Here is a 19,374-nt window from a genome sequence, read left to right on the forward strand (position 1 = left end):
AAAACTAATGAATGAATCATGGAGCCGGTGGAGAACAAACACCGAGAGAAAACACAAGGAACTGCAACAAAAACAACTGAAAAGGATCATTTCAACATGTTTCATCCTCACTCTTGTTTGATAAAAAGACGACGGAAAAAAACCCCACCAGGACCAAAAAGAGTTTGAGTTTCCACTTTCTCACATTGCAGCTTAAATTTTACATTTTCAGCTTCAGAAAATGTGATATTTAAAATGATCTTTCACGTTTCCGCAGCAACAAGAAACCCCAGACTCTGTCGCCTTGACGACGACGTCACGTTTGAGTTTGTAAAACTTCAAAACAAAAGGAGCCGAAGCTGCAGCTCGTTTGTCTGATGAGAAGTCACACTAACGAGTTCCTGCAGGTCGACGCTGCAGAGACAAAGGAGAGAGTTTCTTTCTTTATGAAGTTGATGTTTGGATGAAAAGATGAAAAGATGAAATCGTCGTTTTTCTGCTTTCAGTTCATTTGTGAAGTTGAAGTCTGTGGCGATTCTTTGATTTCCTGTTCCTGAACCTGTCGGCCTCTGCTCTGCTCCGTCTGAACGTATGCATGACACACACACACACACACACACACACGGTGGCGGTGGCGGCCCAGTGGCGTTCTGGTAATTACCGCCACCGCCACCGCTCTGGGCAACCGTGGGCGACATTCACGCGGTGGCGAGGAGGTGGCGACGGCGACGACGGCGACGAGGCAATTTGTGAACTCTGACACCGGCAACCTTTATACCAGCACAAACACAACAAAGCCAATATACAGCATTTACAAGAGGGGGTGGGGGGTGGGGGGGGGGGTTAGGACATGCATACAGGCCGATCATCCAGGGGGGAGGAGGGGGAGGAGGGGGGAGGAGCAATGAGAGGGGAGGCGTGAGGGAGACAAAAGGAGGCCTCAGGAAACACAAATTAAAAGCCTTAAATGTCAGCGCACACAGTATCGCTGCCTGACACAGGTCATTACCCCCCCACCTCAACCCCCCCTCCATTATTATACTACTGCATTAATAACCTGGAAAATATTACACCGGCTAGGGCTGGATGGAAGGAAGGAGGAGGAGGAGGAGGAGGAGGAAGGTGGACGAAGGAGGAGGGGGAGCAGGATAAAGGAGGAGGAAAGGTATAATAGAAGGAAGAGGAAGGAGGGAGGAGGGAGGAGAGGAAGGAAGGAGGAGAAGATGGACGAAGGAGGAGGAGAAGGAGGAAGGAGGAGGAAGAGAAGGAGGAAGAAGGTGGACGAAGGAGGAGGAGGATAAAGGAGGAGGAAAGGTATAATAGAAGGAAGAGGAAGGAGGGAGGAGGGAGGAGAGGAAGGCAGGAGGAGAAGATGGACGAAGGAGGAGGAGAAGGAGGAAGGAGGAGGAAGAGAAGGAGGAAGAAGGTGGACGAAGGAGGAGGAGGATAAAGGAGGAGGAAAGGTATAATAGAAGGAAGAGGAAGGAGGGAGGAGAGGAAGGCAGGAGGAGAAGATGGACGAAGGAGGAGGAGAAGGAGGAAGGAGGAGGAGGTAGGAGAGGAAGGAAGAGGAAGGAGGAAGAAGAAGGGGGAGGAGAGGAAGGAGGAGGAGGAGGAGGAAGAGGACGAGGAAAGGTAGGAAGAGAAGGAAGAGGAAGGAGGAGGAGGAGGAGGAAGAAGGAAGGAGGAGGAAGACGAGGAGAAAGAGGAGGAGGAGGAAGAGATGGAGGAGGAACAGGAAGAGGAAGGAGGAAGAGGAGGAAGAGAAAGGAAGAGGAGGAAGAGAAGGAGGAAGAGAAAGGAAGAGGAGGAGGAGGAAGAGAAGGAGGAAAAAGGAGGAGGGAGGAGAGGAAGCAAGGAGAAGAAGGAAGGAGGAAGAAGAGGAAGGAAGGAGGAGGAGGAAGAGGAGGGGGCAGGGCTTAAGGATGCAAGAAGACACCACCATGATTGACAGGTGACTCAGACTGGGGAGGGGGGCGACGAGACGGTTCATCATGAGGATGAACATTATCACCATGACGCCAGGAAACCGTGACGACCAGGTGACCTGCAGAGGTGGGAGGGGCTAAACGACACACCTGGAAACATCTGCTTCTTTGATAAAAAACTGAAAAAACTTGAGATAAACTACAATTCCCAAGATGCATTTCAGCACCAACCGTCCAATCACTGAGCTGAACCGTCAGTCACATGGGTTGAATTTAGATAAATTAACCAAATTATAAAAACTCTATCTTAATATATTAATAGTTTTATATTTATATATATGTGTTTATATTTATATTAATATTGTATAGTTTCAGCTGCAGCCGAGGATTATGGGTAATGTAGTTCTAGAGCAGAAAAACCTTATTTCTTATGTATTGATTGATTATTGATTGTCTCTGACCCCTGCAGATTCACCACGTCACTGATTTCCAGGTGCAGGTTGGCTCCGCCCCCCACTGCTGCAGGGGGCGGAGTCAGAGTGGTGGGTGGGCGGAGTCAAACCTGTCCGCCACGAACCCACCGCCGCTGTTTTGTTTTTTTACCTTCGGAGTTGTGCAGACTGTTGGCGTAAATGCTGCGCAGACTAGCGACACGGTTTAGTTTCCACGCTCTACGTTTGGCTGCGAGAGAGAAGAGAGGGGAGGGAGGGAGGGAGGGAAAGGGGGCGGAGCCACGAGACGACAGGAACAAGAGAAAAGCGAGAAAAGAGAAAAAAAGAGGCGTCAAAAAAAAAAAGAACAGATCGGCACGAGGGGGTGTGGCCTTGTGGAGTGGGAGGGGCCAGTGAGCAAGAAATGAAGGAGTGGAGACGCACACACCGGTTCATAAAGTGTAAACAATCTCAACCGCAACACTTCTTGGAGGATTTTTCACATTAAAAGCCCTGAAAAGACCAAGTTACTGCAGGGCTTTTATTGTGAAAACACCAGCGCAAGAAGTGTACAACAAAACTTTACCTTTAAAGGGATACGCCAAGATTTTTTTTTCCCGTGTCTTGTCTCACTCCCGAGTCCATGACCAGCAGATAGACACCATCCTTTCGACTGTGCGTGCAGTAACAAGGGAGATAGAGCCGTATCGCCCGTAATTAGCTTAGCTCAAACGCTGGAAGTGTATAGGTAGTGTTAGCCTGCCTCCACCTAAAGTCGCTAATTAGCTTAGCTCAAACGCTGGAAGTGTATGGGTAGTGTTAGCCTGCCTCCACCTAAAGTCATCAGAGAAACTCTTCAGCAACTCTAAACGGAAACCGGCGGGCTGATCTTCGTCTCAGAGCTGACAAAACTCTCCGGTAAGGCATCTTGAGCGGTCAAATGCCGCTAACGGGACGAGATCGGTCAAAACGGAGGGTTCAAACAAAGACGGTTTATCTTGGTTCAAGCTAGCTACATCGAGGGTAGGTTAGCTTCCTATTTCAAAGTAAAAGCACAAATTCTATCGTCATGGTTTTCTGTATGTAAAGGGCAACGGGTGTTTTACTTTGTGAAAGTAACCGGAAGTGCGTTGGTCACAACGGCTAGCTTGAGTAGCGCCGAATTCGTCCGAACAAAATTGTAAACAGCTGGTATTTAGACAAATTAACGACACACTGCTGATCTAAACGGCTACTTTCTCGCCTAAACATGTTTGAAATGTGGATACAGTGATATATTTACAGAGTTTAGAGCTACAATGAAATCAGCTTCTGACTGCTGATTTCGGCTCAGGTAGGAGGCAGGCTAACACTTCCTATACACTTCCAGCGTTTGAGCTAAGCTAATTATGGGCGATACGGCTCTATCTCCCTTGTTACTGCACGCGCAGTCGAAAGGATGGTGTCTATCTGCTGGTCATGGACTCGGGAGTGAGGCAAGACACAAATTTTTTTTTTGGCGTATCCCTTTAAGTACAACAACAATGTGACAATTTACTATTTCAAATTTAAGCGTGAAGCGACAACACACTGACTATTGATTATTGATCCGAGCGTTTGGTTCCATGTTGAAGTGGAGACTTCGATTCCCTCTGCGGCTCCGAGCTGCGTGACCTCTGACCTCTGGTTCCTTTTAATGCTGCTGTGATATTAACTGCCCCAGGCCACGCTGAGCATTTACTGAACACTGTGTGTGTGTGTGTGTGTGTGTGTGTGTGTGTGTGTGTGTGTGTGAGCTGCTTTTTAAAATGTCACAGGTTTGATTCCTGCAGCTACAGCGTTACCCCCCCCCCTCCCATGTCCACTGGTTCCTATGGTGATAACAGCTGTTTGAAGTGGATTAACATGTAAACAACAGCTCGCTTTGTCTTTCTGACCTTGGTTTTGCTTCATATTTAAAGGGATAGTTCAACATTTTGTCAAATTGGCCCATTGCTGACTTCCGATTTGTCTTCAACGTAGCATAAGACACATGAAGCAAATACTCAGAACTACTTTCTCTTCTGAAATCCCTCCGCCCAGCAGCCATGTCTGGAATGTAGTTCCGGCTGAATTTCCCTCTAAAACAACTCTGTGTGGTAACGTTGTGTTATTATCTCATAGCGTGGTGAATGTGCAGGTCACAACTTGTCCACCAGAGCGTTGTGGAGTTGTTGGGTTGTGTATTTGATGAGTTTGATGAGGGAAACCAAGAAATCCCATGAGCCTCCGTAGCGTAGCTCTGAGCAGCTCACGGCTCTGCTCTGCCGTTCTAAAAATAGCTTGCACCGACAATTAAAGGTAACGAACCTACTGCTATGACTATAGGGATTATGGCAATGGGCCAGTTCGACAAAATGTTGAACTATCCCTTTAACATTCATTATCATGTCTCTGCTGGACCACCTGGACACAGCAGAACTCTTTGTTTGGTTCCTCATTAACGTCGACTTTAAAGGAATTCATGACAGCGGCGGCGGAGAGCTGCAGGTGCATCATCCACCTGAGTGAAGGTGTAACCTGAGAACACACACACACACAGACACACACACAGACACACACACACACACCTGGACACACCTTGTTTGCTGGTGGAGGGATCAAAGCGTCTGTGACCAGTGAACCTGCTGCTACCTCACATATCTTACCTGGGGGAGGACGGTTCCCCCTCATGAATTACTCGGCGCTTCGCTCTGACATGAAGATACGTCTCCCGACCGCCCGCCGTGACAGGCGGCGGCGGCGGCGGTGTGGTGGCGCCCGGTGCTTAATGGCTAAATTGGGACGACTGTTACTAATCGCTTATTGAATAATGAAAGTGACACAGCTGATAAAAGATTTCAATAGGCTGGATTATTTATAATATTTCACTTAACGCTCGCCGCACGCGCTGACGAATAGGAACCAGTCGCTGGGGGGGGAGGAGGAGGAGGCGTTGGTGACCGGCGCCACGGAGACGGCGACAGCAACGAGCGGCGCTCAAAGTGTCGGGTGATAAAATGGTCGGAGGGAAGAAGGGGGCGGAGCCACACGGAGAGAGAAGTGATGGAGCCTCGGGTGAGGCGGACGGAGGAGAAGTTTAAAATGGAGAGAAGAGGGGTGGAGGGAAAGGAGGGAGGAGAGGATGAAGGGAAAGAAAGAAGGGAAGAAAAAGAGATAAAGAGAAAATGGAGGAGAGGAAATAGAGAGAGGAAGAGAAAGGATGAAGGGAAAGAGAAAGGACAGAAAATGAAGGACATGAAAAAGATAGAAATAAAGGAAGATGATTGAAGGGAAAGAAAGAAAGAAAGAAAGAAAGAAAGAAAGAAAGAAAGAAAGAAAGAAAGGGATAAATAAGAACAATGGAGTGAAAGAGGAGAAGAAAATGGAGGACAAGAAAACCAGAGAAGAAAGGAGAGAAGTGAAACTGAAAAGAGCTGGATGAGACGTGAGGAGAAGAATAAAAAAAACAAAAGGGTGAAAAGAGGAGAGGAGAAGATGAAGGGAGAGAGGAGGAGGAGATGGTGGGAGAGAGGAGGAGAGATGGAGGGAGAGCAGAGAAGGAGGAGAGATGGAGGGAGAGCGTAGAAGGAGAAGGAGGAGGAGAGATGGAGAGAGAGCAGAGGAGGAGAGATGGAGGGAGAGCGGAGAAGGAGAAGGAGGAGGAGAGATGGAGAGAGAGCAGAGGAGGAAGAGAGATGGAGGGAGAGCGGAGGAGGAGGAGGAGAGATGGAGGGAGAGCGGAGGAGGAGAGATGGAGGGAGAGTGGAGGAGAAGATGGAGGGAGAGCAGAAGAGGAAAGATGGAGGGAGAGCGGAGGGAGAGAGGAGGAGAGGAGGAGGAGAGATGGAGGGAGAGAGGGGGAGGAGGAGATGGAGGGAGAGAGGAGGAGGAAGAGGAGGAGAGATGGAGGGAGAGAGGGGGAGGAGGAGATGGAGGGAGAGAGGAGGAGGAGGAGAGATGGAGGGAGAGTGGAGGAGGAGAGATGGAGGGAGAGAGGGGGAGGAGGAGATGGAGGGAGAGAGGAGGAGGAGGAGAGATGGAGGGAGAGTGGAGGAGGAGGAGAGATGGAGAGATGAGCCTCCATCCGTCACCGTGACAACCACTTGCTCTGTCAGCTGCTTGATGCCTCGGTGATGGAGAGACGACCATTACACATCTGCTGCTGCTGCCACATCTGTTCAGCCATCAACACAGAGAGGGAGTGTGTGTGTGTGTGTGTGTGTGTGTGTGTGTGTGTGTGTGTGTGTGTGTGTGTGTGTGTGTGTGTGTGTGTGTGTGTGTGTGTGTGTGTGTGTGTGTGTGTGTGTGTGTTTGACGTCTAATGAAATGAAAGAAGGAATCCGATTCTAAACGAGTCGGAGCAACGAGAGCTGAACTAAACATGTAGATAAACAGAGGAGCTGTGAAGGTCAGAGAGGAGGAGGAGGAGGAGGAGGATGAAGAGGAGGAAGAGGAGGAGGAGGAGGAGGAAGAGGAGGAAGAGGAGGAGGAGGAGGAGGAGGAGGAGGATGAAGAGGAGGAGGAGGAGGAAGAGGAGGAAGAGGAGGAGGAGGAGGAGGAGGAGGCGGAGGGGAATTAAAAGTAGTAAAAGTAGAAGGAGGAGACACGGTATAAGAAGTGGAAAAAGGAGTAGTTGTAAAAGACTAAGGAGAAGCAAGAGAGGCAGAGGACGAAAAAGAGGAAGACAAAGGAGGAGAAGAGAAGGAGGAGGAGGAGAAACAGAAGACAAAGGAGGAGAAGAGAAGGAGAAGAGGGGAAGAAGGGAAGACAAAGGAGGAGAAGAGAAGGAGGAGAAGAGGAGGAGCAGCAGAGAGGCCGTCAGCCTGGTGATGGGGGGGTGAGGAGGGGTTACTATGGGATGTTGTACCTTCAGCAGTACCAGAGAGGCCGTGGGCCTGGTGATGGGGGAGGTAATGGGGGTATTATGGGATGTTGTACCTTCAGCAGTACCAGAGAGGCCGTCGGCCTTGAAGTTGCTGGTGCTCTTCTTCCGGCGGTGCTTCTTCCTGTTGGCGTGCGGCGACGGCGGCGGCTCCATCTTGGGGCTGGTGGTGCTGGAGATGCTGGGACTGGAGCACACCGAGTCCCCCAGACCCGTGTCTGACACAACACACACACACACACACACACACACACACACACACACACACACACACACACACACACACACACACACACACACACACACACACACACACACACACACACACAGAGAGAGAGAGAGAGTCAGCATCAACCAGTTCTACAGGAGGAGGACCTGAGGGCGAGCGAGGCTAAGAGAGAAGGAGAGGAGGCTCTCTCTCTCTCTCTACTGACTCTTAACAGTTAATAGGAGAATAAATAACAGAAGGAAACAGAAGAACGTGAAGAGGAGGAGGAGGAGAGGAAGACGAAGGAGAAGAGGAGACAGAAAAAGAAAACAAAAGAGGATAAGAGAAGGAGAAGAAGAAGGAGAGGAGGAGGAGAAGAAAAAGAGGAGGAAGACAAAGGAGGAGAAGAAAATAAAAGAGGAAACAAAAGACAAAGCAAGAGTAGGAGAAGGAGAAGAAGATGAAGAGGAAACAGATAAAGAAGACAAAAGAGGAAAAGAGAGGAAGACAAAGGAGAAGAAGAAAAAGAGTAGAAGAAAACAAAGAAGGAGAAGAGAAGGAGAAAAAGAAAAAGTAGAAGAAAGAGTAGAAGAGAATAAGAGGAAGAAAAAGAAGAGGAAACAGGTGAAGATGAAGAGGAGGAGAAGAGGACAAAGGAAGAGAAGGAAAAGGAAAAGAAGATGAAGAGGAAACAGAAGAAAAAGAAGACAAAAGAGGAAAAGAGAAGGAGAGGAGGAAGAAAAAGAAAAAAGAACAGGAGGAAAAGAAGAAGAGGAAACAAAGGAGGAGAGTCAGAAGGAAAAGAAGAGGAAGAAGAGGAAGCAGGTCTTCATCATCATCATCATCATCATCATCAACCTGTTCTCCAGGAGGAGAGGAGAGGAGGAGGACCTGAGGGCGAGCGAGGCTGAGAGAGAAGGAGAGGAGTCTCTCTCTCTCTCCACTGACAGCTGTGACTAGCGGCAGAATAAAATAACATTCAGCTTCCATCAATATCACATCGCCGCGGCAACACTGACATGACCGCACACACACACACACACACACACACTCAGATCCTCCCCGGGTGGCGGTGGCGGCGGCGTGCAGCAGCAGCAGCAGCAGCAGCAGCAGTAGCCATGGCGATGGCGGCGACAGCCCCAAGGACGCCATAACTTATTTTACAATCGTTTAGTCTCAGCTCAAGTGGAAAATGTGACAACTTATCTCTGCTGACAAGACGCCGTCCCCGAGCGCCGCAATTAACCGCCGCCGTGGATTAACGGCCGTCCCATCTGCACGCCGCGCTCCATCCACGTCAACCACACACACACACACACACACACTCCTCTCTCCGTCTGAGTGTTTTCTTGTGTGTTTAGGTGAGAGCAGCAGCCACAAACTTCTGCATTTTATTTTGAAAACTCTCCTGTTTTTATCTCCACAGGTGTAAACAGGAAGTCAGAACCTTCACCTTTATATTTGAATATATCAGAATCAATTATCTTTAATATATTATGATCAATAAACTGTTTTTTCTTCAAGTTTTATTTTCTTAATTTCTCGGCGACACTTAAAGATAAAGATAAATATTGTCCTTGTGACTTCATGCTTTTACTTTGAAGTCACTGTATGAATGTTGTTGTGCTCTTATTCTGAAAATCTGACACAGAAGATTCTCTTTATTCTCAACTCAGTCAGTTTCAGACTCATTAGATTCTGTTAATGTGGGAAAATACGACACTGTGGATGTTTCACTATAATCTATACTGTCTAATCTATAACCTATAATCTATAATTAATAATCAATAATCTATAATATAAATAGAATTATAAACCAATCAAAGGACAGCGTTGGTTTTTCATATTTGCTGTGAACTCTGCTGCACTTTTAAAGGACGTATTGAAATAAACACAGCTGGAGTGTGTGTGTGTGTGTGTGTGTGTGTGTGTATGTGTGTGTGTGTGTGTGTGTGTGTGTGTGAGAAGCAGCATTTCACAGCTCTAAACGTTATTTGAGTGACGCTGCAGGGCACGCCGTCGCTGACTGACTGACTGACTGACAGAGCTGTCAGTCAAGCTCATCGTCACGGCAACAAACACACACAGCTGTCAGTCTGGAGTACAGTAGCTAACACACACACACACACACACACACTCACCTGTGCTGACTCCAGAGTTGGCGATGACGGTGGCGTCGGTCCACTGGTCGGCGCTGGACACCGAGTACGAGCGCTGGTGCATCATCCCGTCCACGCCGCCACCACCGCCACGGTTGTTGAAGGACACCAGGCTCACACCGCCGCCGCCGGTCGCCATCTGACACGCCGACGTGCTGCTGGTCACCGAGCCTGAGGTCAGAGGTCACAGGGTCAACGCTACTGGATATTAAAGGTATAGTACGTAGGAATTCCCCCCATCTAGCAGTGCGGTTGCATATCAGAACGTATTCTTGATGTTGCATTCACTTGAAATGGGACAGATGTCAGACAGACAACAGACGCTGCATGTAACAGGATAAACAAGTGGTCCGCCAGCACGAGGCAAAACAATACAGGCGTGACAATATGTTGTCATGGTGATGTGGTATTGTTTTACCGTCTTTCTCTGGTGGAGTAAAATGACATCCGGTTGGCTTGCCGACGGCCGTCTGCCTGACTGCACCTGAATGCAACACCAGTGCCTCCGTCCTTCCTCACACTACACAGTGGTGACAGTTTTAACAGGCCGAGCCCACAGCTACGCTCAGTTTCTATGGTTACCTACGGTCACGCTGCCACTCAACGTAAAAAAATGGCGATGCAACATGGCCGCCTCGGTTCGGTGCGTCGCCCACTTATGTATTTGTAACGACTTGTAACAACTCATTCTAAGGAACCAGAAAGCTTTCATTGGTATGCAGCTGTGATTCACCTTCAGTGAAATACAGATTTATGAAAGACATGTTTGATTTTTGATAATAAAAAGACAAATAAGTTACACACTGAGGATTTACTCTATTATTATTAATAATAATAATAAAAGTGATCATATTATTGATCTACTGTCATTATTGTTCTGATTTATAATCTATACAATAAGAACATTGTTAAAAATAAAATGATCAATAAAGTTGATTCAACAGAGAGTTTTTATTTGTGGTTTATTTTGTAATTTCTCAGGTTTTTATTTCTGTTTGTATCTAAAGCAGCAGTGACGATGCGTTCACTGACCACGTTAAACTAAACGTCTGCTGAGTCGTTGAGACTCTGACTGATCTGATGTGACGACTCAGTGACACGAGTCTAAAGAATGAGCTCCTCCTCCTCCTCCTACTCCTTCTGTTCCCTTTTCTTCCTTCTACTTCCTCTCTTCTCTTTTATTTCTTCTTTATTCTGTTCTCTTTTCTTTCTTTCTTTCTTTCTTTCTTTCCTTCCTCTTCTGTTCTCTTTTCTTTCTTTTTTCTTTATTCTGTTCTCTTTTCTTTCTTTCTTATTCTGTTCTCTTTTCTTTCTTTCTTGCTTTCTTTCTTCTTCCTCTGTTCTCTTTTATTTGTTGTCTTTTTTTCCTCTATTCTTTTATTTATTCTTCAGTTCTCTTTACTTCCTTCTTTTTCCTCTGTTCTCTTTTCTTCCTTCCTCTGTTCTCTTTGTGGCGGCGCATGCGTCCCCTTGTTCTCTCTCTCTATCCCTCTCTCAGAAACATAAAAGCTGCTGTTTAAATCAAACCCTTGAGTTGGTGAGAGGCTCCACGCTCCAACAGCCGGCTGGCCCCCCCCCCTCCTCCTCTCCTCCCCCTCCTCTCCCTCTCTACTCCCCCCCCCTCTCTCTTCTCCTCCCTCCCTCATTCTCTCATTACAGCTCATTTCTTGGCGCTGGCTGAGTGGAGCCAGGACTCTGATTGCATTAATATTCATGACGATAATTAGTACATGGAGTACGGCTCACTGAATATTCATGCTATTAGCTCCCAGTGTGTGTGTGTGTGTGTGTGTGTGTGCGTCTCCACCTTTTGTTTAACGACATCGTCTCTCTCCAGGTGACATGAACTCGTGTGTTTCCCTCCCTGTGTTTTATTTGTCTTGTTTCATTCTGCTCTCTGTTTCCCCCGACGACAGAAACAATTAAACAAACGATTGACAGGTTGATGTCGTCATGGCGACATCACCGACGATTGTTGCTCAGCGTGACCGGACTTCTTTAATTTATCAAGTCATTATTATTTTGGTACAACTGTCTTTAATTTCCTGTTTTTCTTTTTGTCTTTATTATTTTATTCAATATCCTGCACAAGCTCATGTTTAATAATGAATTATTTAAAATAGTTAAGTTAATCAATATTCTACTGATTTATAAATTAACATTTTATTCTGTTTTAAGAATTAAACTTGAGTTAATAATCTTCTAAAATAATTATATCTAATATGAAAAACAAAACAAGACTATTTTTTTTATCTTATTATTGATCTGATTCAGTTTTTTATTTAAATATCAATTATTTAGATTTCACTATTGATCTTGAGTTGATTTGTTTGATAAATATAAAATATATATATACGTAGGCTATATATATTGTATTATATAAAAAAGCATGAATCAGGTTTTTCGGGTGATGATGTCACTGAGGCCTGGGCTCAGGCTCCGCCCCCTCCCTCACCTTCACACCCGCTCATCATCAGTAATTAAACATTAGCTTCTTTATCTTGAATCTACAGATATCTATCTTTCCTTCATCCTTCCCTCCATCTTTCCTCAACCTTTCCTTCATCATTTCCTCCTTCTCCCCTCTATCTCGCCCCTTCTTCCCTCCATATTTCCTCTATCTTCCCTCCACCTTTCCTTCATCCTTCCCTCCTTCTTTCCTCCATATTTTTCCTGCTTTCTTGCATCCATGATCCCTCTATCTTCCCTCCATCCTTCTTCCATATTCCCTCATTCTTTCCTCCATCCTTCCCCCCTTCTTTCCTCCTTCTTCCCTCCACCTTTCCTTCATCCTTCCCTCCATCTTTCCTCCTTCTTCCCTCCACCTTTCCTTCATTCTTCCCTCCTTCTTTCCTCCATCTTATTCCTGCTTTCTTGCATCCATGTTCCCTCTATCTTCCCTCCATCCTTCTTCCATATTCCCTCCTTCTTTCCTCCATCCTTCCCTCCATCTTCCCTCCACCTTTCCTCCATCTTCCCTCCATGTTTCCTCTATCTTCCCCTTTTCTTTCCTCCTTCTTCCCTCCACCTTTTCTTCATCCTTCCCTCCATTTTTCCTCTATCTTCCCCCTTTCTTTCCTCCTTCTTCCCTCCACCTTTCCTTCATCCTTCCCTCCATCTTTCCTCTGTCTTCTCCCTTTCTTTCCTCCTTCTTCCCTCCACCTTTCCTTCATCATTCCCTCCATCTTTCCTCTGTCTTCCCTCCTTGTTCCCTCTATTTCCCCCTTCTTCCCTCCATCTTTCCTCTATCTTCCCTCCACCTTTCCTCCATCCTTCCTTCAGCTTCTTTATCTTGAATCTACAGATAAAACGTCTAAAAACAGTTATTTCCTTCAGGTCAAAGTGAGCCTGATGATGTCATGTGGCCCCGCCCCCCCTGCTCCTGGCCCCGCCCCCTCTGCGTCCTCACCTGGCGGCGGTCCGAGCTGCAGGCTGCTCATGTCCTTGGTCAGGCCGTTGGTCTTGGGGCTGGGGACGGCGGCGCAGGTGGAGACGGCGCGCGGCGGCCGCTTCCCCGGAACCTTCACTGTGGTCCGCAGGAGGTCGATCTCCTTCCCGTGGACGTTCTGCATGTAGTCCTGGAAGACCGGGAAAACCAGGAAAACAGGGAGAGGGTTAGGGTCAGAACCAGAACCACAGACTGAGAACAGCTGATAATAATAATATATACAATAATAATCTTTCCTTCATCCCTTCCTCCATCTTTCCTACATCCCTTCCTCCATCTTTCATTCATCCCTTCCTCCATCTTTCCTACATCCCTTCCTCCATCTTTCATTCATCCTTTCCTGCATCTTTCCTCCATCCTTCCCTCCATCTTTCCTTCATCCTTTCCTCCATCTTTCCTTCATCCTTCCCTCCATCTTTCCTACATCCTTCCCTCCATCTTTCCTACATCCTTTCCTCCATCTTTCCTTCATCCTTTCCCCCATCTTTCCTTCATCCCTTCCTCCATCTTTCATTCATCCTTTCCTGCATCTTTCCTCCATCCTTCCCTCCATCTTTCCTTCATCCTTTCCTCCATCTTTCCTTCATCCTTCCCTCCATCTTTCCTTCATCCTTCCCTCCATCTTTCCTTCATCCTTCCCTCCATCTTTCCTTCATCCTTTCCTCCATCTTTCCTTCATCCCTTCCTCCATCTTTCATTCATGCTTTCCTGCATCTTTCCTTCATCCTTTCCTGCATCTTTCCTTCATCCCTTCCTCCATCTTTCCTCCATCCTTCCCTCCATCTTCCTGTTTGAAGCTGTTTAAGCCTCTTCCGTGTGATCGGCCTCTGATCACGGATCAATAAATATTGATGAGCTCAGAGTGAAGTGCTGCTGTTGACTCGTGTCTTTGTCGGATTATCAGGATAAAACCCTCCGAGTGCCACAAAGGAAACAAAGACGCTCTAATCCCTCAAGTGGCTGCCCCCCACCCCCCTCCTCCCCCCGCTGAGCGCTGAGCGGCGGCGGCGGCGCCGTGGCGACCCCGAGAGGAGCGCGGCATCGTGGGAGGTCGACCTCCTCCTGCTCCTCTCCAACATGAAGGAGAAACAAAAACACAAAGCAAACAAAGCACAACCAGAATCAACGTGAGGACAGTGAAGGCATCGTCGTCCTCTCAGGACCAGGAGACGATTAAAGGACAATTCTGGGCAAATTCAACTCGGGGCTGTATTTTCCTAACATTGAAGATTTTCAGTTGAATTGCTCCTGTTTTGCGGTAGTTGTGTCTGTCTTCAGATTCCTTTTTTTAGACCTAAAATGTTAGAAAAATACTGTTGAATTTGCCCGGAAGAATGAGCCAGAAAGTAGTTGAAATACTCGACGCAGCACAAAATCTCCAATGTAGTTTAACTACTAGATTTCCTCTATCTTTTTCTAGCCTTCTTCTATATATTCCATCCATGTTTCCTCTTTTTCCCTCCATCTTCTCTCTATCTTCCCTCCATCCTTCTTCCATATTCCCTCCTATTTTGCTCCATCCTTTCCTCCTTCTTCCCTCCACCTTTCCTTCATCCTTCCCTCTTTCTTTCCTCCATCTTTTTCCTGCTTTCTTGCATCCATGTTCCCTCCATCTTCCGTCCATCTCTACAGCAGATTGTAAAGTGAAGCTCTGTAGTTCAATTACATGGAGTTTAAAGGACGATTCCACTCAAATCCAATCTGGGCTCTATAGTTTGTCCTTTAAACAACACGTTTCTGTACCAAAAAAACACCTGTCGCCGCCACCTCGCAACCTCTGACTACAGCTGTATGCCTCTAATTGGTCCTCACTAAGATACAACCACACACACACACACACACACACACACACACACACACACACACACACACACACACACACACACACACACACACACACACACACACACACACACACACAGACACACAGACACACACACAGACTCTGAGTGTTTCCCGCCTCCCTCTGGCAGCTCGGCTGACAAAAGGCCAATTCAAAGCCAAGTGCTCTCGACGGCGTCTTAACAAGCCACCGGAGAGCCCTCGAGCCAGGGGCATGCTGGGTAAACCACACACACACACACACACACAGACAGAGACACACACAGACACACACACCTCCGACAGATTGACCACGGTAATTGAGGCTCCATTTGCATCAGAGAGCTTTCATCATCGGCCCGATCGCCCACGCCGCCACGCTGAGGCGTCCAGGACGGATGTGTGTATCGACCACACACACACACACACACACACAGACAGCAGGTGGTGTGTGTGTGGGTGTGTGTGTGTCTGTGTGTGTTTGAGTAGGAGAGAGAAAATGTTTCTGCATTTATCAACTCATGATGAGCGTCAAAGAAATGGAGTGTGTTTATTATCGCTGCTGGAGTGTGTTTAAGATGAGTCTTCACACACACACACACACACACACACACACACACACACACACACACACACACACACACACACATATCGGTTAATGAGTGTGTGTGTGTGTGTGTGTGTGTGTGTGTGTGTGTGTGTGTATGTGTGGGCGTGTGTGTCAGTGTGAAAAATGCAACATGAACAAGGTGTGAATAGTTGCTGACACGGAGAGAAACAGGATCCATAAAGACAGAGAGGATGGATGGATAAAGAGGAGGAAGACAGAGGAGAAGAAGAAGAGGAGGAGGAGGAGGAGGAGGAAGAGGAAGGAGAAGAGAAGGTGGAGGAAGAGGAAGGAGAAGAGGAGGAGGAAGAGGAAGAAGAGGAAGAAGAAGAAAAAGAGGAGAAGGAGGAAGAATGAGAATGAGAAGGAGAAAAAGAAGAGGAGGATGAAGAGGTAGAAGAGGAGGAGGAAGAGGAAGAAAAGGAGGAAGAAGAGGAGGAAGATGAGGAAAAAGAAGAAGAGGAGGAAGAGGAAGAAAACGATACATTTAAAACAAATAAAAAGTATTAATTTGTATTAAATCAATAACTGAGTCTATTGTTGTTTTTCCTTCATATAAATAAATTCCGACCGTCCCTGAACGCCACCTGACGACCATGAGGAGCAGCAGCGACTTCATTAACGAGCCAATTAGGAGAGAGTGGGCGTGGCCTGAGGTGTGAGGTCACAGCAGGTAACAACCTGGAGCCAGTGTTGTGTCCTTCATCCTTTCCTCCATCTTTCCTTCATCCTTTCCTTCATCTTTCCTTCATCCTTTCCTCCATCTTTCCTTCATCCTTTCCTCCATCTTTCCTTCATCCTTTCCTCCATCTTTCCTTCACCCTTTCCCCTATCTTTCCTTCATCCTTTCCTCCGTCTTTCCTTCATCCTTTCCCCTATATTTCCTTCATCCTTTCCTCCGTCTTTCCCCTATCTTTCCTTCATACTTTCCTTCATCCTTTCCTCCATCTTTCTTTTATCCTTTCCTCCATCTTTCCTTCATCCTTTCCTCCAACTTTCCTTCATCCTTTCCTCCATCTTTCTTTTATCCTTTCCCCTATCTTTCCTTCATCTTTTCCTCCATCTTTCCTTCATCCTTTCCTTTATCCTTTCCTCCTCCTTTCCTTCATCCTTTCCTCCATCTTTCCTTCAACCTTTCCCCTATCTTTCCTTTATCCTTTCCTCTATCTTTCCTCCATCCTTTCCTTCATCCTTTCCTCCATCTTTCCTTCATCCTTTCCCCTATATTTCCTTCATCCTTTCCTCCATCTTTCCTCCATCTTTCCTTAATCCTTTCCTCCATCTTTCCTTCATCCTCTCGTCCATGTGTGTTGTGTTGTGTTGTGTTGTGTTGTGTTGTGTTGTGTTGTGTTGTGTTGTGTTGTGTTGTGTTGTGTTGTGTTGTGTTGTGTTGTGTGTTGTGTGTTGTGTTGCGTTCGTGGCCCGTTAGTCGTCCCGGCTCTTCTTCTTCAGCTCCTGTTAATTAGCAGCATTAAGCAGCATTAATGTAGTCGTGGACCAATTAGCATCGCTGATTGACTTTAACTCCATTAGCCTCCGCAAACACGCTAATTGACGGCGGCGGCGGCGCTGCAGATGCAACACGCTCAGGAGGAACCTGGCGTTTTGGCGCTGGAGGGGCTTCTCTGTGTGTGTGTGTGTGTGTGTGTGTGTTTATACACAGCCAAGTGTGTGTGTGTTGATGTGTTAAGTGATGAGTTTTAACACTAATTTACTGCTTCAGCTGCTCTAATCGCTGACGGACGGCTCTGATTGGCTGAAGGACTGTTTTTCTTTTTCTCTCTCAGAGTGGAAACGTCTCCGGCGCCGGCGGCTCTGCAGGGGGAATCGAACCCACGATCTCCAGCTGCAGCGCTGCCTTGCTCAGAGAGGAGGAGGCTGAAACAGAGTCAAGCTCTTCTGCTGCTTCTTAGAGACTTTTGATTCAAACAAACTCATTTATTTTAATTTAATTCTATTATTTTCTATTTAAAACCATAAAAAACTAATAATTTTACTATAATTTAATTTTAAAAATCCTTTAAAGCAGATATCAGCTTCACGGCCGTTTCGGCTAATGCTGCGTTCAAGGCAGGCTTTTGAAACCGTAAGTTACAGCTTCAAGTCACAACTACGACTTGGTAGCGTTCCAGGTAACCCGTAGCTCGTGTTTTTACCATCCTGTTGTCTGTGAAAGTTCCCTATAACGGCCACTCGTAACTTCCGACCCGTGAACTCGTACCAGATCGAACTGGTATGACTTCACAGGAAGGAAAAACACAAAGTACGAGTTTCTTTGAACGCACCATGAGTTAGCAGCCCCCGCCCTTGTCAGGCATCAATTGGTCCTCGTGCTACGTCACCACATTCACGCGCATCCCTTGGCTGCACACACAGCCCTTCATGCCGTTCTCTCTCCTCATTGGATAACACTTGTATCCCACAAGGAAAATTTTCTCCTCGGGTTACAGCAGAGCAGAGTGACGGAGAGACTCGTGTTTAGGCTGAAATACTTCATGTAAGTGATTGCTGACGGAAAATAGGACTATTTAGGACTTATATTAACAAAAACATTCCACTGATATCTGCTTTAACTTACATTTTTTCTTTCTGCTCGTTTCTGTTTCTAATTTCTAACAGACTTGATTTTATTTGAAAAAGACAAAACATCTAAATCTAATAAACTAAACCTATGTATCTGTGAACAGGGGCTTAATTTTCAGTCTTTAAGCTCTTCTGCTGCTTCTTAAAGACTTTTGATTCAAACAAACTCATTTATTTTACTAATTAATTCTTTTTTTTTTTAACCATAAAAAAAACTTTTTTATCTCTTTTTTCTGTGTCTGAAACAAAACCACCACATTTTCAGCTGTTTATGATTCAAAACTAATAATTTTACTATTTAATAAAATTCTTTCTGCTCGTTTCTGTTTCTAATTTCTAACAGGTTTTATTTTAAAATAGACAAAACATCTTTATAATAAACTGAACCTCAGTGTCTGTGAACAAACACTTTTTTCATCTCTTTTCTGTGTCTGTCTCTGTTTATGATTCAAAACAAATCATTTTACTATAATTAATAATTTAATTGATCTGACATTTTACTGACAAAATAAAAGCAGACTCATCTAAACTAATTATTTCTCTATTCTCTATTGTGTTCTACTCTTTCTTTCTTTCTGCTCCTTTCTTCAATTTCTAACAGACCTGGTTTTATTTTAAAAAGACAAAACATCTTTATAATAAACTATACAGGCTTTAACTGAAACGGGACTTTTACTGTGAAAATCCCCCGAGTCCTGCACAACTTCCTTTTCATTTTAATTTGATGATTTGATGATTTAATCTAAAGACAAATGTTTTTTTTTATTTTATTTACAAAATTTAATATGAATCCTGAATGAATTTAGTAAAATAACATTTAAAAAAAATACATACATGTCCTTCCTTCTTTCCTCTATCTTTCCTCCATCCTTCCTTCCCTCTTTCCTCTATCTTTCCTCCATCCTTCCTTCCCTCTTTCCTCTATCCTTCCTTCCTTCTTTCCTCCATCCTTCCTTAATTCTTTCCTCTATCTTTCCTTCATCCTTCCCTCCTTCTTTCCTTTTTTCTTAAATTTTATTGACAAAATGTAATATGAATCCTGAATGAATTTAGTGAAATAACATTTATAATAAAAAGTGTGAAAACGAGGATTTTTCTCTTGTAAGGAGAAGTAGAAAAGGAAGGACGGAGGAAAAACCTGTTGTTCACTGCAATGAATAAATGTGATGAAGACAGTGTGTGTGTGTATGTGTGTGTTGTGTGTCTCTGTGTGTGTGTGTGTGTGTGTGTGTGGTAATAAAGCGGCGTGTTGTGCCAACAGGGCAGAGAGCCGGGACAATTAGCAGAGACATTACAGCTGATGGTCACATCATCAGCTCCGACGTGGG

General features: G+C 45.8%; 1 protein-coding gene and 1 long non-coding RNA gene across 4 annotated transcripts in view; one reads left to right on the forward strand and one right to left on the reverse strand.

Moving 5' to 3' along the window:
• The window catches only part of LOC311001087, a 441,127-nt gene that overhangs the window by 246,842 nt on the left and 174,911 nt on the right, over nt 1–19,374 (forward strand). The window lies entirely within an intron of this gene.
• agap1 (ArfGAP with GTPase domain, ankyrin repeat and PH domain 1) overlaps nt 1–19,374 on the reverse strand; it is a 130,172-nt gene that overhangs the window by 33,252 nt on the left and 77,546 nt on the right. For all 3 annotated transcript variants that reach the window (XM_083991412.1, XM_083991411.1, XM_083991410.1), the window contains exons 11-13: nt 12,997–13,165; nt 9,570–9,758; nt 7,277–7,438 (exon numbers count right to left, since the gene is read on the reverse strand). In XM_083991412.1, coding sequence (XP_083847538.1) covers nt 7,277–7,438; nt 9,570–9,758; nt 12,997–13,165 — 520 coding nt within the window. The remainder of the gene's footprint in view (nt 1–7,276; nt 7,439–9,569; nt 9,759–12,996; nt 13,166–19,374) is intronic.

Source organism: Trachurus trachurus (genome assembly GCF_905171665.1).
Source record: "Trachurus trachurus genome assembly, chromosome: 2".
In the NCBI taxonomy this organism is placed as follows: domain Eukaryota; kingdom Metazoa; phylum Chordata; class Actinopteri; order Carangiformes; family Carangidae; genus Trachurus; species Trachurus trachurus.